This window comes from Balaenoptera borealis, assembly GCF_965194805.1.
Source record: "Balaenoptera borealis genome assembly, chromosome: 16".
Taxonomy (NCBI): Eukaryota; Metazoa; Chordata; class Mammalia; order Artiodactyla; family Balaenopteridae; genus Balaenoptera; species Balaenoptera borealis.
Genome location: NC_138872.1, coordinates 66647005 through 66665353, shown reverse-complemented (window position 1 = coordinate 66665353; position 18349 = coordinate 66647005). Strand labels below are relative to the sequence as shown.

General features: G+C 39.1%; 1 protein-coding gene across 11 annotated transcripts in view; it reads left to right on the top strand.

Annotated features, from left to right (window-relative positions):
• The window catches only part of DNAH3 (dynein axonemal heavy chain 3), a 208869-nt gene that overhangs the window by 19488 nt on the left and 171032 nt on the right, over nucleotides 1-18349 (top strand). For 9 of the 11 annotated variants that reach the window (XR_014236086.1, XM_082362351.1, XM_082362354.1 and 6 more), the window contains 6 exons: nucleotides 1602-1727; nucleotides 2912-3107; nucleotides 4804-4983; nucleotides 9173-9309; nucleotides 12035-12140; nucleotides 12330-12508. Coding sequence is in view for 9 of the 11 variants with exons in the window: in XM_082362351.1 (XP_082218477.1) it covers nucleotides 1602-1727; nucleotides 2912-3107; nucleotides 4804-4983; nucleotides 9173-9309; nucleotides 12035-12140; nucleotides 12330-12508 (924 nt within the window). In the remaining 2 variants the exon portion in view is untranslated. Of the gene's footprint in view, nucleotides 1-1601; nucleotides 1728-2911; nucleotides 3108-4803; nucleotides 4984-9172; nucleotides 9310-12034; nucleotides 12141-12329; nucleotides 12509-18349 lie in introns of those variants that run through there. The other 2 variants (XM_082362357.1, XM_082362352.1) reach the window with 2 other exon arrangements.

Here is an 18349-nt window from a genome sequence, read left to right as displayed (position 1 = left end):
TGCTTAGAACAGTGCCTGGCATACAGTAGTTGTTCAATAAATGAAGATACTGCTTTAACTACAAGCATAAGCATGTTTATGGCCTCAAAAAATAAACCTAGAAATTAACAAGAAAGTCAGTCACAGGGCTGGTAAAATTGCCAGAAGTTCAGTACCAAGAGGATGTACACGTGAATTTAATTTGATCATATAGTGAAGATGACAAATTATTGAACATATAGCTTCTACTATAAGAAGGATTCTTATCACTTGCTTTTCATGGTTCCCTGAAGAAGATTATATCGGCAACAGAGGCACAAAAGTGAGCCAAAATCATTTAGGTTTTGGTCAGCTGAACCAAAACATCATCAAGGAGAAAGATTTGTTAAGGAAATGCTACAGAAAAACGTTCTTATATGACCTGCAGTATTTAGCTTTAAACATTTTAAGAGGTCACCTAGTGATCAGTGAAGGCTGAGGGGTTTAAGGGCCAGAATGAGGGTCGTGATCTGAAGGAGTAGATTTTTCTGGCCAATGTGGGAAGTTTGTTAGGATTGAACTAAAGATGAGTAACATAGTTATCAGGTTGTGACCAGGGCCATGCTAGAGTTGGATATCAAAGTGTGTGGAGAGTGAGGTCCTCGAATTCTGTTCTCCCCTAGCAGTGCTTTGTGACTGGCCAGACAAGATGAAGACTAAGTTCACCACCTCCACCAAAAAGGAATAGAAATGTAGACTGTGGGATTTTAGAAGGATGAGGGAAAGTGCCTAATGGGTCATTATAGTGGATGTTGAAAATGAGAAGCGAGAACTGAGGCAAGCTAAGAAAGTGAGCAAAGATCTAGTTTGGGAAGTTGTAGGCACTGATGATTTAAAAGACTGATTAATAAATGAATGAATAGGTGTCAGGAAGAGAAATGGTGGCCCTGTAAGCCAAAAAAAGGCCTTGGGGAGTGTGGTAAAGGGCAGAACCTTCATTAATCTGAGAGAAATAGGAGAAGGTTAGATTATCATCAGAGAGGGCAGGAAGAAAAAATTCATGCGTTCATTTAACAAATATTTATTGAGTACCTGCACTGTGTAAGGTACTGTGCCAGGGATGCTGTGGGTGTCTCGGTGAGCCTGTCAGCTGTCGGGGGCAGGTCTATAGGGTTTTTTGGGTTCAGACCAAAGTGGACCTCCAAGTTGTTTTGAGTAGCTCACCCAGGGGCCACATTGAGGATTGAGTAGAACCCACTTGATCATGAAGGTGGTGCTTTGCTTGCCCTGTCCTTTGTGTCTTCACTGTTGGGAAGAGCTTTGATTTGTCCATTTGATATCCCAGTTCCCAGCCAGCCAAATTCCAGGTCAGTGTCAAAATCCCACTCCCCAGATGGGTTACCCGGAGCAGGACACATAGGAAGGCTCAGTAATACCTGCTGAGTTTAGCTACTCCTTGCAAGAGTTCTTGTGAACTATCCACTCCCTCCTCAGACTCCCAGATTTTTCAGATATAATTCGTTTTAATCTGTTTATATCTCCTCTCATTGAAAAATGAAAATATATTTCCTTTGAACCCGTCGTACAAAGTTTGTTATTAAGCATCTACTTAGCTTAGGAAGTTTTTCCCTCTCTTTCCGCAGATTTAAAGACCTCAGGTTTGTTCGAACAGCAGAATTACTGGCGGGAAAATTACCTCTGCAGCCTCACGAATATCAGGATGTCATCCAGAAACACTGCATGGAAGCACGCCAAATTCTTCTCAACAAGTCAGTATCTGGCCTCAGAATGGGGCTGTATCACAGTATCATAAAGATCAAAAACTCTGTGAAGTGAAAACGTATCCAACCTGGGGGCTGCACAGATTTTGCTGACTTCTGACTGACATCTTCCTCTGTTCTCTTCCTCCCATGTTCCCTTCCCCGACAGCCTCTGTGCCTCCTCATGTACACTGATCTTTGACCCTCACTCCTAGTCTTCCTCTGCCTTTTTGAAACTCTCTCATTACCATTCCTTGATGAGAGTACCACTTCCATTCCCTCCCTCTGAAATCCTGTGGGCCTTGCTGGGTTACAGGACAATGCATTTAAATGACTTGTGTTCAGGTGGCCCAGATAAACACCTGCAGGGTTCCAAGGATGGGAGTTTTTAGTCACTTAATTCTTTTTTCCTTTGCAAATGCATGCAGGACTGTGTCCAGAGCCAGAGAAATTCCCTTATGTGAGATGATGGTGATAATACCTACCAATGGGTTTTTATTATCAGAGAAAATGTTTATACAATAGCTGGCACATAGTAGCTATTAAATATAATTATTACCTCTACAACTATGACTATTACCAGTACTTCTCTGACTGTTAGAGTAGTACTTTTCTAGCAGTCAGAAAAGAGACATGATAGGATGCAAATGCCAGTGGTTCCCATTGGGAATTAGAAATTGGGGGAAGTAGGATGAAAGGAACAGTGAGGCATCCATTTCTTCTTTTGGTTTTCTAATTTCTGCTCTCAACTTCTGAGCAGCCACTGCCACACTGGAGTTTCTCCTCCCAAGTTTTCTTCCTTTTCTCCTCTTTCTCTTTCCCCCTATAAAGTCTCAATCAGAAAACAGACATCTGCCAGGGAGAGAAGTTGGAGAGAACATTCCAGTTCCTTATACCCCTTTACCCTAATCTCTGAATATAATGAAGAAACTATAGACACTTTCATCTTTCAGCAGGACTGTTCATTTGGGTATTGCTAATGGGAGAATAGTCTCTCAATCCAAATCTTATTACTGTCTTCCCCAGAAAGGGATGTTGGCAGGTGAAGTGGCCAGGGATATGAAAGTACCAATTTGCAAAGCTGCTTAATGGGAAAGGAGCCATCTGCCTTGTTGTGGAGAGTGGGGAGTGGCTGAGAGGACTTCTTGGAGCTTGGAAGAGATTCTTAGTTAGACGCCCTGCTTTCTTTACAGATGGATCCCCACCTGTGCCCAGCTTTTTGTCTCCCAGAAGGAGCAGTGGGTCCTTTTTGCTCCCAAGAGTGACTATGACTCCTCTCGTCGCATTGAGGAATATTTTGCTTCTGTTGCATCCTTCATGTCACTCCAGCTCAGGGAGCTGGTCATTAAGTCCCTGAAGGACCTCGTTTCCTTTTTCTTGATACACAAGGTATGTAGGGGACCAGCAGTAGACCCTTTGGAGTGGAATCAACTGAGATACACTCAGGATTCAGTCATGTAAGGTCCTCAGCTGTAAGCCAAGCCAAAAAGTAAAGTTCTTGATTTGAACACGTATCAGGTGATTATTAGTTTATAAAAATGATTTATTTAAACACACAGAGACCTTTCCTGAGATAATTACCTCCTACTATATTGGTAAAAATCTATAGAACTAGAGAAATTAAGACAATTTAAAGAAAGATTGAATAAAATGGAATGCATACCTCCTACAGTAGAGGGAGTGGTCACTTTTTCATCCTCTCTATTAAAAGAAGGGGTTGAAAATGTTTTGTTATCAATTTTTGGCTTGATATTTAGGGAGTGTTGTGTGTGTTCATTGCAGATATTGGCTTTTGTTCTTCAGTCTTTGAAAGGGTACCTCTAAAAACAAAAGGCTTTATTGACCTAATAACTTCTTTCATGAAACTACTTCAGTGAAGTCTAGATAAAAACTAAAACACTAAGTCCTGGTTTTCAAAGCATCCCTTAAATTTAGATAACCTGGGAGGTCAAGGAATATTCTTTTGGATTTTATATTATGTGCCATTTTATCTTAAAAAGAGCTATAAAATTTAAAATTGCCTGTTAGAAAAGGTTAAGTTCTAAGCATTTTTACAAATAGAGTAAAAATGAACAATTGCCTTTTTGCTCAAAAGAATGTAGAACCAATGCTGTTGAATTTAGACTGTACTGTTAGCACTCTACAGTGGGCTAATCTGTATATGTCATTGTAATCATCCACTGGCTAAGCAGAAGAAACTCAGATGTGGGAACAAGTCTCACTCTAAAATTCCACACAGTGGGAAAACTGATATCTTCATATATCTTAAAGAAAGAAATTTATGGGTATTTGGTACCTAGTAGGCATTCAACTAATGGTTATCAATAATCCTTAAACCAATCTAGAAATCTCTAGAATCAGTTACTTGGACAAGTACTTTACAGCTGCCCCATGCCAATTTCATTAGGCACTGTAGTTTATGAAAGGTATTTTGTGTTACTAACCTGTGTTGGGAATCAGAAATATCTCCACACCAATATTTCTACTGCAAGAAGGTTGACATTTTGAGTGTCTAAAATATACTATATGCTAATTAGCAACTTCGTGTGAGGTATACAGATAAACTATTTATACTTTTGGATTCAGTCAACAAATTTTTATTGAGCACCTACGATGTACTAAATGATATTTTGGAGGACATAGATGGATCAGAGACAGATCCTGCCCTTAAGTTTAGTGTAGAGAAGATGTGCATGTAAATCTCTCAAGAGAAAGATAAAATACCATAAGGAAGTGGAAATATGGAAGTTCAGAAGTGGAAGATTATTTCTTGCTGGGGAGCAGGGAGGCTTCCCAGGGGAGGGGATTTTGAGCTGAATTTTAAAGGATGGGGAGGATTTGGAAATACTGACAAAGGAATTTCCAAGCAAAGTAAACGTACTGAATCAAAGCTTCGAAGAAGGGGGAGAGGGTGAACTCAGGTGGGCTAAGCCATACTTTGCCCTTATTTAAAATATGAACAGTGCATGGTACCTTTCATTTCCTTTTCTGGTGCCCATGTAGTCCTATAAATGGGTAAGATTCACTCCCTTGATTCTAGAAGGTTCCATTTTGTAATAATTTCCATATCTTATTTCTCCTGAAGGATGGGAATGATTTCGAGGAGCCCTACCAAGAGATGGAGTTCTTTAAACCTCAGCTGATTATGATCAAGCTTGAAGTCAATGAGCCCATTATTGTCTTTAATCCATCCTTTGATGACTGCTGGGAATTAATACACAACTCTTTCTTGGAAATTATTAAGAACTCTAGGGGGATTCCCAAGGTACAGTATTCACTTAATTATTCATTTGTATTTTTATTCACATATTGAATAAAATATGTTTAAAATGGCTGCTTGTGCAAGGTAGGGTTTTATTGATACTTTGGGAGATATATCCTGAGTACACCCACTTGACTCCCAGAAAGAGGATTTGGGCCTTAAAGAAAAGTCCACACATCCCGTTAACAAGGACACTAAGAGTTACTTTGTGAGAAAGTAGAGTTCCCCACATGATGCCAACCTCAAAAGGGCAGATGTGTCCCAAGCCATATCCATCTTGGGTTAATAATTCATGATGGATCAATTGCCATGTACTTTGCCAAGAATTTTCATAAGACTATATCTAATTTAGTTCTTGAATTTCCATTTGTTTATTTGTCTGTTTAACTCACTGTAGGCTTCTAGGGGAGAGATTAAAGCTTCCCTTCCTGGCCCAAGCCCTTTTCCAAGTTTCCTTTCCAGGGTGACATTACTTATCAGATTACAGACAGTTATTAGCAGACTTCTAGAACTGGGCAGGATCACCCACATGAGTGTGACTCTTTGGCATTCCATCTTCTGTCCCCCTCTGGGTGGTTGGTGTGGCAAGAGGGCCAGTGTCCAGCCCCGCGTAGGGAAGGGACTTGCAGGGTGTTTCTCCCCTCCCCATCCCTCGCTCTCCCTCCCTCCCCATGCATTATGTATGATGCTTGGATGCTCTTAAGCACTCTTCTCTTTGCAGTCCTGTGCTTAGAGGGTTCTAAGAGCTCATGATTAGGGTTGGACTTTGTAGGGAAGCATGTGAAGCCACATGTTCCAGTTGATTTCACCAGAGAACTCTAAATTGGGGGTTTTGAACCCAACCAAGTCAGACTAACAGGAAAACTGGATGTTCAGAGGGGGAAGAAACGTGGGCAGCTCTCCTACAATCAGTATCCCTAGGAAGGAAATGAAAGAGAAGACCCTGTAATTTGGAAGGATAAGTGTGGGGCTTGGAGACAGTTAAAGTACATACCACTCAAGTTCCCCTTCACTGCTGTTGATTAGCAATGTTTGCGAGCAGCTGGGCTAGGAGAGCCCAGGGCTTATGTGGCTGCTGCTGCTAACAGCCTGGCAGGGGCTGGTAGTAGATTTAGTGGGTTGTAATGCCAAGAAGACATAGTCATAGGTCATAGTTTGTACCAGGTTTGAAAGCTAGACCCAAGTAAGTGCTGATGACTCTACTAGACTATGAGAAAAAGCAGCCCAGGATGTGAATTCTCCATCTAGAGATGCCCATAGCACAGTCTGCCTCTCTGAACCTGTCACACTGTATTATCTCTGATCTGGGTAGTGACATTTTAAAAGAATAGTCCCTCAGGTTGAATATCTAAGAAGAATACTTAAGAACAGCAACAGATAGACAGTACCCCATCCCCTATCAGTCCTGCCTTATTTATGGTTAAAGATGAATTTTAAAAGTTGGAAAAAACATCAGCATGAGATGTTTGAAAGTAGTAGTCAAGGTGCAAAAGGAAAGCATATTTGTGAGAAAGTTACTAAAGGAAACCAAAGTAAATATTAGAAAATATTTGCCTTAGCAAAAAACTGAGAAAAACATGGATCTGTAATACTGACTGAAATGAAAAGAGGTGAATGAGAGACATAAATAAAAGGAAGCTGGATGAGATAAGGGAAGGATTTTATAAAATTGAAAATGCAATAAGCAGAATTTAAAACAGCATTAGCAGTCGATGCATTACTTTCATAATCATTATATAGATATATAAAACACATTATATATATATAAATATATATATATTAAATTATATATATAATTGTATATTCCCCCTATGGAATGGGGTTGCTTGGGTCAGTCTCCCTCCTGATGGGAGAATAGTCTAACTCAAAGTGCCAGGGAAATGCCAAAGTTGGAGAAGTATACAGGAGAAAGCACTGAAGGTAATGACAAGACCAAGAAGTCTGGGATCAGAGAGCCATGGAGATAAGCAGATAGTAACAATAATTACCTGGAAAGAGCACTATTGTTCTTGGCTCGGTTTTACAGACTGCTCTGTGGGGCATAGGAGAAGCAGCCACATTTTTGTAAAGGTGTATTTTTTAAAAATTTTAATTGAAGTATAGTTGATTTACAATGTTTTAGGTATACAGCAAAATGATTCAGTTATACATATATGTGTATGTATTCTTTTTCAGATTCTTTTCCATTATAGGGCATTACAAGATATTGAATATAGTTCCCTGTGCTATACAGTGGGTCCTTGTTGTTTATCTGTTTTGTATATAGTAGTGTGTATCTGTTAATCCCAAATTCCAAATTTATCCCTCCCTCTCCATTCCCCTTTGGTAACCATAAGTTTGTTTTCTACATCTGTGAGTCTGTTTATATTTCGTAAATAAGTTCATTTGTGTCATATTTTAGATTCCACATATAAGTGATATCATATGGTATTTGTCTTTCTCTTTCTGATTTACTTTACTTAGTATAATAATCTCTAGATCCATTCATGTTCCTGCAGCTGGCATTATTTCATTCATTTTTATGGCTGAGTAATATTTCATTGTGTGTGTGTGTGTGTGTATAGGCCACATTCATCTGTCAGTGGACATTTAGGTTGCTTCCATGTCTTGGCTATTATAAATCGTGCTGCTATGAACATTGGGGTGCATGTATCTTTTTGAATTAGACTTTTCTCTGGATATATGCCCAGGAGTGAGATCACTGGATCATATGGTAACTATATTTTTAGTTTTTAAGGAACCTCCATACAGTTCTCCATAGTGAGAACCAGCCACATTTAAAATCTTCTTTCGATTGAATACTTTTCCCAAGAGATAATCCCTTATCCTGCCCACCTATGATCTGTTGCAAGGCCTGAATGCTCCAGTTGTGCTGCCCTAAGCCATTTCACTCATATCCTGCTTTCAAACACTGCCTACAGTATGGCTACAGCAAAGAAGTTGCTTCTCCACTGGTTTAAAAACCTTTGGATTGTCCAAAGAGGGAAGACAAAGATCAGTTGTACTTGCCTTTCCCCCTTTCTAAATCGATGCATTTTCATCAGCTGCATGTAACTCATAACTCAGTAAAGCCCTCTGAAGAGTCCTTTCTTATACAGATCACTAAAATCTTTCTTAGTAGAGAGAGCAGTGGAAGGCAATGGGTCCCCAACAAGGACTTGCAGCTTGCATAAGTCATGCAACTGAGAACATTCTCAGAGATACACATGTGCCATTAAGAAGTTGGAGAGTTGAATTCTCAGGAAAAATACTTTTTGTGCCTCAGATCATAAAGACATAGCTTTTTTTCCTGAACTGAGAGAAGAATCTAGTATATCTCTCCCTTTCTTCAGATGAGAAAACTAAAGTCCAGAGAAGGTAGCTTACCTAAGGTCACATAGTCAGCTAGCAGCAGAGTTTGAATTGGAACCCATGCCTCTAGTAGCTTTTCATTAGAGAGGAAAGTGTTTGGTGGGGGAGAGGGGTACCACTGTAGTATTTATTCACTCACACAATGTTTATGTGCACTTACTATGTGCCAAGCTCTTGTTAGGCCCTTCACAATAGTGGAGAAAGTCAGATACAATCCAGACCCTCATGGCATTTATATCCCAGGACAAACCTAGAACAGCTCATTACACATTCATTTAATTACAATTACGATGAGTGCCAAGTGGGATAAATTTAGAATGTGAACTTTAAGCAGGAAAACCTAACATCCACTGGGGGCCAAGGTGGGGGGGACTCTCTAAGGACATGAGACTTGAAAGGAGCAAGAATTTGAAAGATGAGTAATCTAACAAGAGGAAGAGGAGAGAGAATAGAGGTAAAGGGAACAGTGGGGTGATTTCCAGCACCATCCGAGAAGAAATAGAGTTGAAATGCAGCCGATGTCCCTGGAAATGAGTGCATTGCAGGAGACTTTACATTTTGGTGTCATCTTCCTTCTTGTGTCTTGTGGACGTCTTGTGACATTTAAACGTGGTTTCAGGACTTCCCTGGCAGTCCAGTGGTTAAGACTTTGCCTTCCAATGCAGGGGGTGTGAGTTCGATCCCTGGTCAGGGAGCTAAGATTCCCACATGCCTCGTGGCCAAAAAACCAAAAAACATAAAACAGAAGCAATATTGTAACAAATTCAATAAAGACTTTACAAATGGTCCACATCAAAAAATAAATCTTTAAAAAAAAATAAAAGTGGTTTCTCCTCTTTAGGTGGAATCTATCCTGTTCCCAGAGTTGAAAGGATATAATCTGATTCTTGGAACTGTTAATGCTGATGAAAAACTGGTTTCTGACTTTGTGGATCAAACTTTCGAGGTATTTCAGAAAAATCAAGTTGGCCCCTACAAGTAAGTTGGTTTAGTTGTAACTTAGCCATTGGCATTGGTTTAGAGTTCCTAACTGTCATCAAACAAACGATCCCTGTTCCCATATACCTGAAAGAATAAGAGTAGCCAATGTTTACTTACATCGGTATTACTATTTATCCCTATTTACAGATAAGGAAACCATAACTTTCCAGCAAATAGATAGGAGAGCCTGAATTCAAATAACAGGTTCACCTCTATTGCATGAAAGCCGTGGCGCCAGACAGGTTCTGGCATTTAGAAATTCATGCATTTTAACCAGTGGGCAGGCACCAGTTCCTCCCACCAGGAAGCCTGCACAAGCCCCTGGACCAACCTGACTTACCATGGGGCAGACACCAGAAGCAAGAGGAACTACTGTCCTGCAGCCTGCAGAACAGAGACCACAAACACAGAAAGTTAGACAAAATGAGATGGCAGAGGACTATGTTCCAGACAAAGGAAGAAGATAAAACCCCAGAAGAACAACTAAGTGAAGTAGAAATAAGCAATCTACCTGAAAAAGAATTCAGAGTAATGATAGTGAAGATGACCCAAGGTCTCAGAAACAGAATGGAGGTACAGACTGAGAAGATACAAGAAATCTTTAACAAAGAGCTAGAAGATTTAAAGAACAAACAAACAGAGATGAACAATAAAATAACTGAAATGAAAAATACAGTAGAAGGAATCAATGGCAGAATAAATGGGCAGAAGAATGAATAAGTGAGCTGGAAGACAGATCAATTGGTGGAAATCACTGCTGTGGAACAGAATAAAGAAGAAAGAATGAAAAGAAATGAGGACAGTCTCAGAGACCTCTGGAACAACATTAAATGCACCAATATTTGCATTGTAGGAGTCCCAGAAGGAGAAGAGAGAGAAAAAGGGCCTGGGAAAATATTTGAAGAGATAATAGCTGAAAACTTCCCTAACATGGGAAAGGAAACACTCACTGAAGTCCAGGAAGTGCAGAGAGTCCCATACAGGACAAACCCAAGGAGAAACACGCCGAGACACATATTAATCAAATTGACAAAAATTAAAAACAAAGAGAAAATATTAAAAGCAACAAGGGAAAAGCAACAAATAACATACAAGGGAACCCCATACAGTTATCAGCTGATTTTTCAGCAGAAACTCTGCAGGCCAGAAGTGAGTGGCATTATATATTTAAAGTGTTGAAAAGGAAAAACCTACAACCAAGAATACTCTACCCGGCAAGGCTCTTGTTGAGACTCGACAGAGAAGTCAAAAGCTTTACAGACAAGCAAAAGCTAAGAGAATTCAGCACCACCAAATCAGCTTTACAACAAATACTAAAAGAACTTCTCTAAGAGGAAAAGAAAAGCCCCCAACCAGAAACAAGAAAATTACAAAAGGTAAAGCTCACTGGTAAAGGCAAACATACAATAAAGGTAGGAAATCATCCACACACAAATATGATGTCACAAATATGTCAAAACCAGCAATCGTGAGAAGAGGAGACTACAAGTGCAAGATATTGGAAATACATTTGAAATTAAGAGACCAGCAACTTAAAACAATCTTGTATGTATACGTGTGTGTGTGTGTGTATATATATATATATATATATATATAGACTGCTATGTCAAAACCTCATGGTAACTGCAAACCAAAAATGTACAATAGATGCAAAAAAGAAAAAACAATCCAAACACAACCCTAAAGATAGTCATCAAATCACAAAAGAAGAGAACAAAAGAGGAAGGGAAGCAAGAAGACTAGACCAGAAAATTCTGCATTATGAGGGGCTGTCCTGGGTATGGTAGGATGTTTAGCAGCATCCCTGACTTCTACCTGTTAGTAGGACCCTCCCCAGTTTTGACAACCAAAAATGTCTTCAGACATGGACAAATGTCCCCTGGGGGCAAAATCACCCCCAGTTGAGAACTGCTGCTAATCTATTCTGAAAACCACAGCCTCAGATTTGGAAGCTCTGCCCTCGTGAATTTAATCTGGTGTCATCTATTTGAAACCTCTGTTTTCCCTGTTGTTGATTCTTATATGTATAGTTTGTTTTTGTAGACTGACAGTTCCATGGGCTTCTCCTTGTATCTCAGTTTCAGAGTCTCTGAAGTGTTGGCCAACTCTTGGAAGTACACCCCTGGGCCCCACAAAGTTAATTCTGTTTACTCCATATCATCTTTATTTTAATTCAAACTTATTTTAAGTCAGAGCATCCCCCAAACATCCTCCAATTTGGGGGAAATCTGTCCAGCCATTTCTGCATCATCTGACAACAGACAGAGGGAAACTTAACTCTATTCAATAGACTTTAGGTTCATTAGTTACAAATTTTCATCTTAAAATTTAGATGTAGAATTTTAGAACTGGAAGGAGGGATAGGAAGTAATGTTTATTGCACATTTACTGTACGTTAGGCATAGTATTAAGTGCTTTAAATATATATTATTACATCTTTACAACAATCCAGTGAGCTATTATCATTTCCACTTAAAATTAAGGACACTGATCTTTGAAAAAGAGAAATATCTTGTCTAAGTTCATGCAGGTAGGAAGTGGCAAAATTGGAATTTGAAGCTAAAGTTCTGAATTCCCAGTTCACTCTATTTTGCCACGTTATATTTCTCTTTCGTGATTTGGGCTAGTTTTTATGATATTATCTCTTCATTTGCCACTCTGACTAATCTGATTTGGTGACCTGTATTTGTATGTTTGATTTTTATGCTCTTCAATATGGAAGATACTTAAATGTATACAAGAAGTATGATGACTTATTGGATAACACGGCAGAGCAAAACATCACTGCATTCCTGAAAGAAAATCATGAAATTGAGGATTTTGTGATGGTAGGAGATGCCACTTGACATTTCGTATCTTGGTTACATGTGCTACAGACAATCCACTGAGTAGTCAGTGTGTTTCACTAGTATATATACTATGCTCAACATTGTACTATATTGGCTGAGGATGAGGCTGGGGGCAAATGCATAGAGGCTAGAGGCAAATTAAGCTACTGAATCTACTCTCTTCTACAGAGGATCAATAGCATAAAAAAGCGGAGAAATGAAATTGCATCCATGCACAATACCGTGCCTTTGGCCATGTTCTGCCTTGACACCATGAGCCTAAATTATGATATCTGTGAGCGAGCCCAAAATCTTAAAGACCATCTGATTCAATTCCAAGTGGATGTAAACCGGGACACCAACACCAGGTATTATTGTTGCACGCAGAGAAATAGCAATGATAATTGGCATGAATGGGAGAATGGAAAAGTGGACAGAACTTGCACCTTCCAGCAATGACCAGATTGAACTTCCAGTTCAGGTTGTTTCTGCCCAAAGTGACGGTTGCAGGGAATCAGGTTCAGGCTAGAAGGTGAACAGTAAGGAGAAAACTACCTGGGACTTGGAGTAGGAAGGTGGAAAGCATCCTGAGGCAGTTCATCTGTGATCCTTCAGCCTTTGCTTTCTTGCAGGCAACTTCAGAGAGAAATTACTTGACTGTCTGAGGTCACAGGCTCTCTCACTGGCCGTCTAGCACACATTTGAAGACACAGCGTGATTACAGGCAGCCCTTAGAATCTCTTCTATACAGACTTCTACTGTCTGGGTCTGGGGATTCTGTCATTCAATGTTAAACTCTATATTGTGCCTTCATTTTACTGATGAGTATTTATTAAAGACGTTTTTGGTTGTAAGGGATAGGAGGCCAGACTGGCTAATGTAAAAAATGGAATTCGGGGCTCACATGTTGGAAAGTTTAGGAGTTGCTAGCTTCAGGCCCTCAACACTACAATTAGAATGCAATCTTCCTCCCTCTACTTGGCTGTCCTCTGTGTCAGCTCCGTTCTCTTGACAGATTCTCTCCAGTTTGTGGGCCCCAGCAGTTCCAGACTTACATCCTACCAGGTTTCCATCCACAGGGGAAAAAATGGTTTCCCTTTTTTCCAACACTGTGACACTGGCTGGTGTGGCACTGGCCTGATTTGGGTTGTTTGGGCAACAGCAAGGCAAACACCATAGCCAAGAGTATGGTTTAGATTCGGGTAGTGTTCTCATCTCTAAACCATGAGAACCAAGAAAGAGAAGGATGGGGTACCCCAGGAAGGCTTAGGCTGTGGTTAACAGAAAAGGGAATGAGGCCAAGAGGCTGGGACAGCAACTATCTGCTACTCTGTTTCTATTTGAATGTTACAAAATGGTTAGCCCGTGTTATTTTAGCTCTCTTCCTCAGAGAGCTTTAAACTATAGACTAAAATGATTTAGTACTAATAACCACTATTAAATTGTTATATATTATATTATTCATATACATGTAGATAAATATAAGTTTAGCATTTTATAGCTCTTTTAAGGTTTACAAACTGCATATCAGAAACTCATCAGGAAATTAATTATGATAATAGCTACCATTTTTCCAGCACATGTTGTAGTCCAAGCACTGTGTAAGTGTTCTGAACATTCAAGATCTAATCACGTCTTTACACCAACCCCAAGAAGTTGTTCATTATTCTCTGCATTATGTTGATGAAGAAACTGAGACTCCAAAAGGTCAGCAAGTGGCATATCCAGGGCTTAACCTAGTTCATTTTGACTCCAAATTAATGCTCTCCACCACTGCACTCAGCTTTCTCACTGGGTAACGAAATGGTGGGATTCCTGGTTTGGGAGCCAGAAGACTTGGTTTTGAATCCAAGACCTTCTGTTTGCTAGCTTGTGTCCCCTGGCTTCACCTCTTGGATCTTCAGTTCCTTTGCCTATAGAATAAACATTTGGGACTAGGGCAGTAAAATGTTTTCAGCCTTCAGACTACTAGGACACTTTCCTTTGGAAGGTTTGAGCATCAAGCAATTTTTTTTTCTTAAACATTTGTTCCTGTCAAATCAAAGCAACATAGTGCCTTGGTTGGTCAGTGCTTTCTTTCTCATCAAAATAAATGTACAATTTCCTTTGGCCTTTTTAATATAAGTGAAAGTTAGGGTCCCATTACAAACCTGGGGATTTCTAAGGACCCAGAAACTCCAGGTTAGTGATTGAGTTCTGAAGTGTCTTTCTACCTTAAAGATAGTGATTCTGACTCATTTGGTCTTCTCAACCACCCCATGAGGTAGGTAAAACAGATATAAGACACCCTACTGAATGAAGAGAGAAAAACTAACTTGCCTGATGAGGTGAGTTTGAGTCTTCTGAACCCTTGCTACTTCATTGTCCTGTAATTGCTGAGTGGAGTACCTTCCTGTTTCCAGTGATTAGGTGTGCCCAAGAAAGGGGTGCTCTGGTCATATAGGCAGGGGGCACCTTGGAGTGCATTGGTAAGAAAGTGGGCATGCCATCCATTTCCACTACAGGTACAAGGTCTAAAGTTGCTAGAACAATGACCTGAAATATTGACCAGAAACACAAGGCCCTGAGTTAGTGATATAAGAAATTATCCCTCTGGTCTGGCTGTTTGTTTCCTTCAGGGTAGGAAATCTTGTCCAAACAGTGACAACAAGGTAGAGAGAGGCCATAGATTGATGCAAAATGTATTGGTCTCCCTTATGCCATCCCCTACACCAGAAAGAGAACGGCCCTGTGCTTACAGGACCCCTGGACCTTTATATTTTAAATGATATTATAAGTATGTGTACAAGAAAGTATTTCTTGTCCTTAGTTTATACCTAGATATTGCTAAGATGTTATGTTGGTCCAATTGTTAATATCGTCAACCCATATTCAGGACTTTCTAGAGGGTCTAGTAGTTAATGGGTATAAAGGAAAAACTCGATTCAGTCTACCTCCTGAGTAGGGAAAATCCAGTTCTTCTCTACTGTGTCTTTTCTGTGTGTCTCCTATATATTTTTTTATTGGAGTATAATTGCTTTACGATGTTGTGTTAGTTTCTGCTGTACAAAAAATTGAATCGGCTGTATGTATACATAATATCCCCTCCCTCTTGGACCTCCCTCCCATCGCCCCCATCCCACCCATCTAGGTCATCACAGAGTACTGAGCTGAGCTCCCCATGCTATACTGCAGGTTCCCACTAGCTATCTGTTTTACACATGGTAGTATATTTATGTCAAACCTAATCTCCCAATTCATCCCACCCTGCCCTTCCCCCCCTGTGTCCACATGTCCGTGCTCTACATCTGCATCTCAATTCCTGCCATGGAAATAGGTGCATCTGTACTATTTTTCTAGATTTCACATACATGCGTTAATATATGATATTTGTCTTTCTCTTTCTGACTTACTTGACTCTGTATGACAGACTCTAGGTCCATTCATATCTCTACAAATGACCCAATTTCATTGCTTTTTATGCCTGAGTAATATTCCATTGTATATATGTACCACATCTTCATTATCCATTCATCTGTCAATGGACATTTAGGTTGCTTCCATGACCTGGCTATTGTAAATAGTGCTGCAATGAACATTGGGGTACATGTGTCTTTCTGAATTATGGTTTTCTCTGGGTATATGCCCAGTAGTGGGATTGCTGGGTCATATGGTAATTCTATTTTTAGTTTTTTAAGGAACCTGCATACTGTTCTCCACAGTGACTTTATCAGTTAACATTCCCACCAACAGTGCAAGAGGGTTTCCTTTTCTCCACACCCTCTCCAGCATTTACTGTTTGTAGATTTTTTGATGATGGTCATTCTAACTGGTGTGAGGTGATACCTCATTGTAGTTTTGATTTGCATTTCTCTAATAATTAGTGATGTTGAGCAGCTTTTCATGTGCCTCTGGGCCATCTGTATGTCTTCTTTGGAGAAATGTCTATTTAGGTCTTCCAACCATTTTTTGATTGGGTTGTTTGTTTTTATGATATTGAGCTAAATGAACTGTTTGTATATTTTGGAGATTAATCCTTTGACCATTGCTTCAATTGCAAATATTTTCTCCTATTCTAAGGATTGTCTTTTCATCTTGATTATGGTTTCCTTTGCTGAGCAAAAGCTTTTAAGTTTTATTAGGTCCCATTTGTTTATTTTTGTTTTTATTTTCATTACTCTAGGAGTTGGGTCAAAAAAGATCTTGCTGTAATTTATGTCAGAGTGTTCCTCTCATGTTTTCCTCTAAGAGTTTTATAGTGTCCGGTCTTACATTTAGGTCTTTAACCCATTTTGAATTTATTTTTGTGTATGGTATTAGTGAGTGTTCTAATTTCATTCTTTTACATGTAGCTGTCCAGTTTTCCCAGCACCACTTATTGAAGAGGCTGTCTTTTGTCCATTGTATATCCTTGTCTCCTTTGTCATAGATTAGTTGACCATAGGTGCGTGGGTTTATCTCTGGGCTTTCTATTCTGTTGCATTGATCTATATTTCTGTTTTTGTGCCAGTACCATATTGGCTTAATTACTGTAGCTTTGTAGTATAGTCCAAAGTCAGGGAGCCTGATTCCTCCAGCTCTGTTTTTCTTTCTCAAAATTGCTTTGGCTATTCGGGGTCTTTTGTGTTTCCATACAAATTGTAAGATTTTTTGTTCTAATTCTGTGAAAAATGCCATTGGTAATTTGATAGGGATTGCATTGAGTCTGTAGATTGCTTTGGGTAATATAGTCATTTTCACAATATTAATTCTTCCAATCCAAGAACATGGTATATCTCTCCATCTGTTTGTGTTATCTTTGATTTCTTTCATCAGTGTCTTATAGTTTTCTGAGTACAGGTCTTTTGCTTCCTTAAGTAGGTTTATTCCTAGGTATTTTATTCTTTTTGATGCAGTGGTAAATGGGATTGTTTCCTTAATTTCTCTTTCTGATCTTTTGTTGTTAGTGTATAGGAATGCAAGAGATTTCTGTCCATAAATTTTGTATCCTGGAACTTTACCAAATTCATTGATTAGCTTTAATAGTTCTCAGGTGGCATCTTTAGGATTTTCTATGTATAGTATCATGTCATCTGCAAACAGTGACAGTTTTACTTCTTCTTTTCCAATCTGTATTCCTTTTATTTCTTTTTGTTCTCTGGATGCTGTGGCTAAGACTTCCAAAACTATGTTGAATAATAGTGATGAGAGTGGACATCCTTGTCTTTTTCCTGATCTTAGGGGAAATACGTTCAGTTTTTCACCATTGAGAATGACGTTTGCTGTGGGTTTGTCGTATATGACCTTCATTATGTTGAGGTAGGTTCCCTCTATGCCCACTTTCTGGAGAGTTTTTATCATAAATCGGTGTTGAATTTTGTCAAAAGCTTTTTCTGCATCTATTGAGATGATCGTATGGTTTTTATTCTTCAATTTGTTAATATGATGTATCACATTGATTGATTTGCGTATATTGAAGAATCCTTGCATTCCTGGAACAATTCCCACTTGATCATGGTGTATGATCCTTTTAATATGTTGTTGCATTTGGTTTGCTAGTATTTTGTTGAGGACTTTTGCATCTATATTCATCAGTGATATTGGTCTGTAATTTTCTTTTTTTGTAGTATCTTTGTCTGGTTTTGTTATCAGGGTGATGGTGGCCTTGTAAAACAAGTTTGGGTGTGTTCCTTCCTCTGCAATTTTTTTGGAAGAGTTTGAGAAGGATGGGTGTGAGCTCTTCTCTAAATGTTTGATAGAATTCACCTGTGAAGCCATCTGGTCCTGGACTTCTGTTTGTTGGAAGATTTTTAATCACAGTTGCAATTTCATTACTTGTGATTGGTCTGTTCATATTGTCTATTTCCTCCTGGTTCAGTCTTGGAAGGTTGTATCTTTCCAAGAATTTGTCCATTTCTTCCAGGTTGTCCATTTTATTGGCATAGAGTTGCTTGTAGTAGTCTCTTAAGATCCTTTGTATTTCTGCATTGTCAGTTGTAATTTCCCCTTTTTCATTTCTAATTTTAATGATTTGAGTCCTCTCCCTTTTTTTATTGATAAGTCTGGCTAAAGATTTATCAATTTTGTTTATGTTCTCAAAGAACTAGCTTTTAGTTTCATTGATCTTTGCTATTGTTTTCTTCATTTCTTTTCATTTATTTCTGCTCTGATCTTTATGATTTCTTTCCTTCTACTAACTTTGGGTTTTCTTTGTTCTTTTTTCTCTAGTTGCTTTAGGTGTAAGTTTAGAT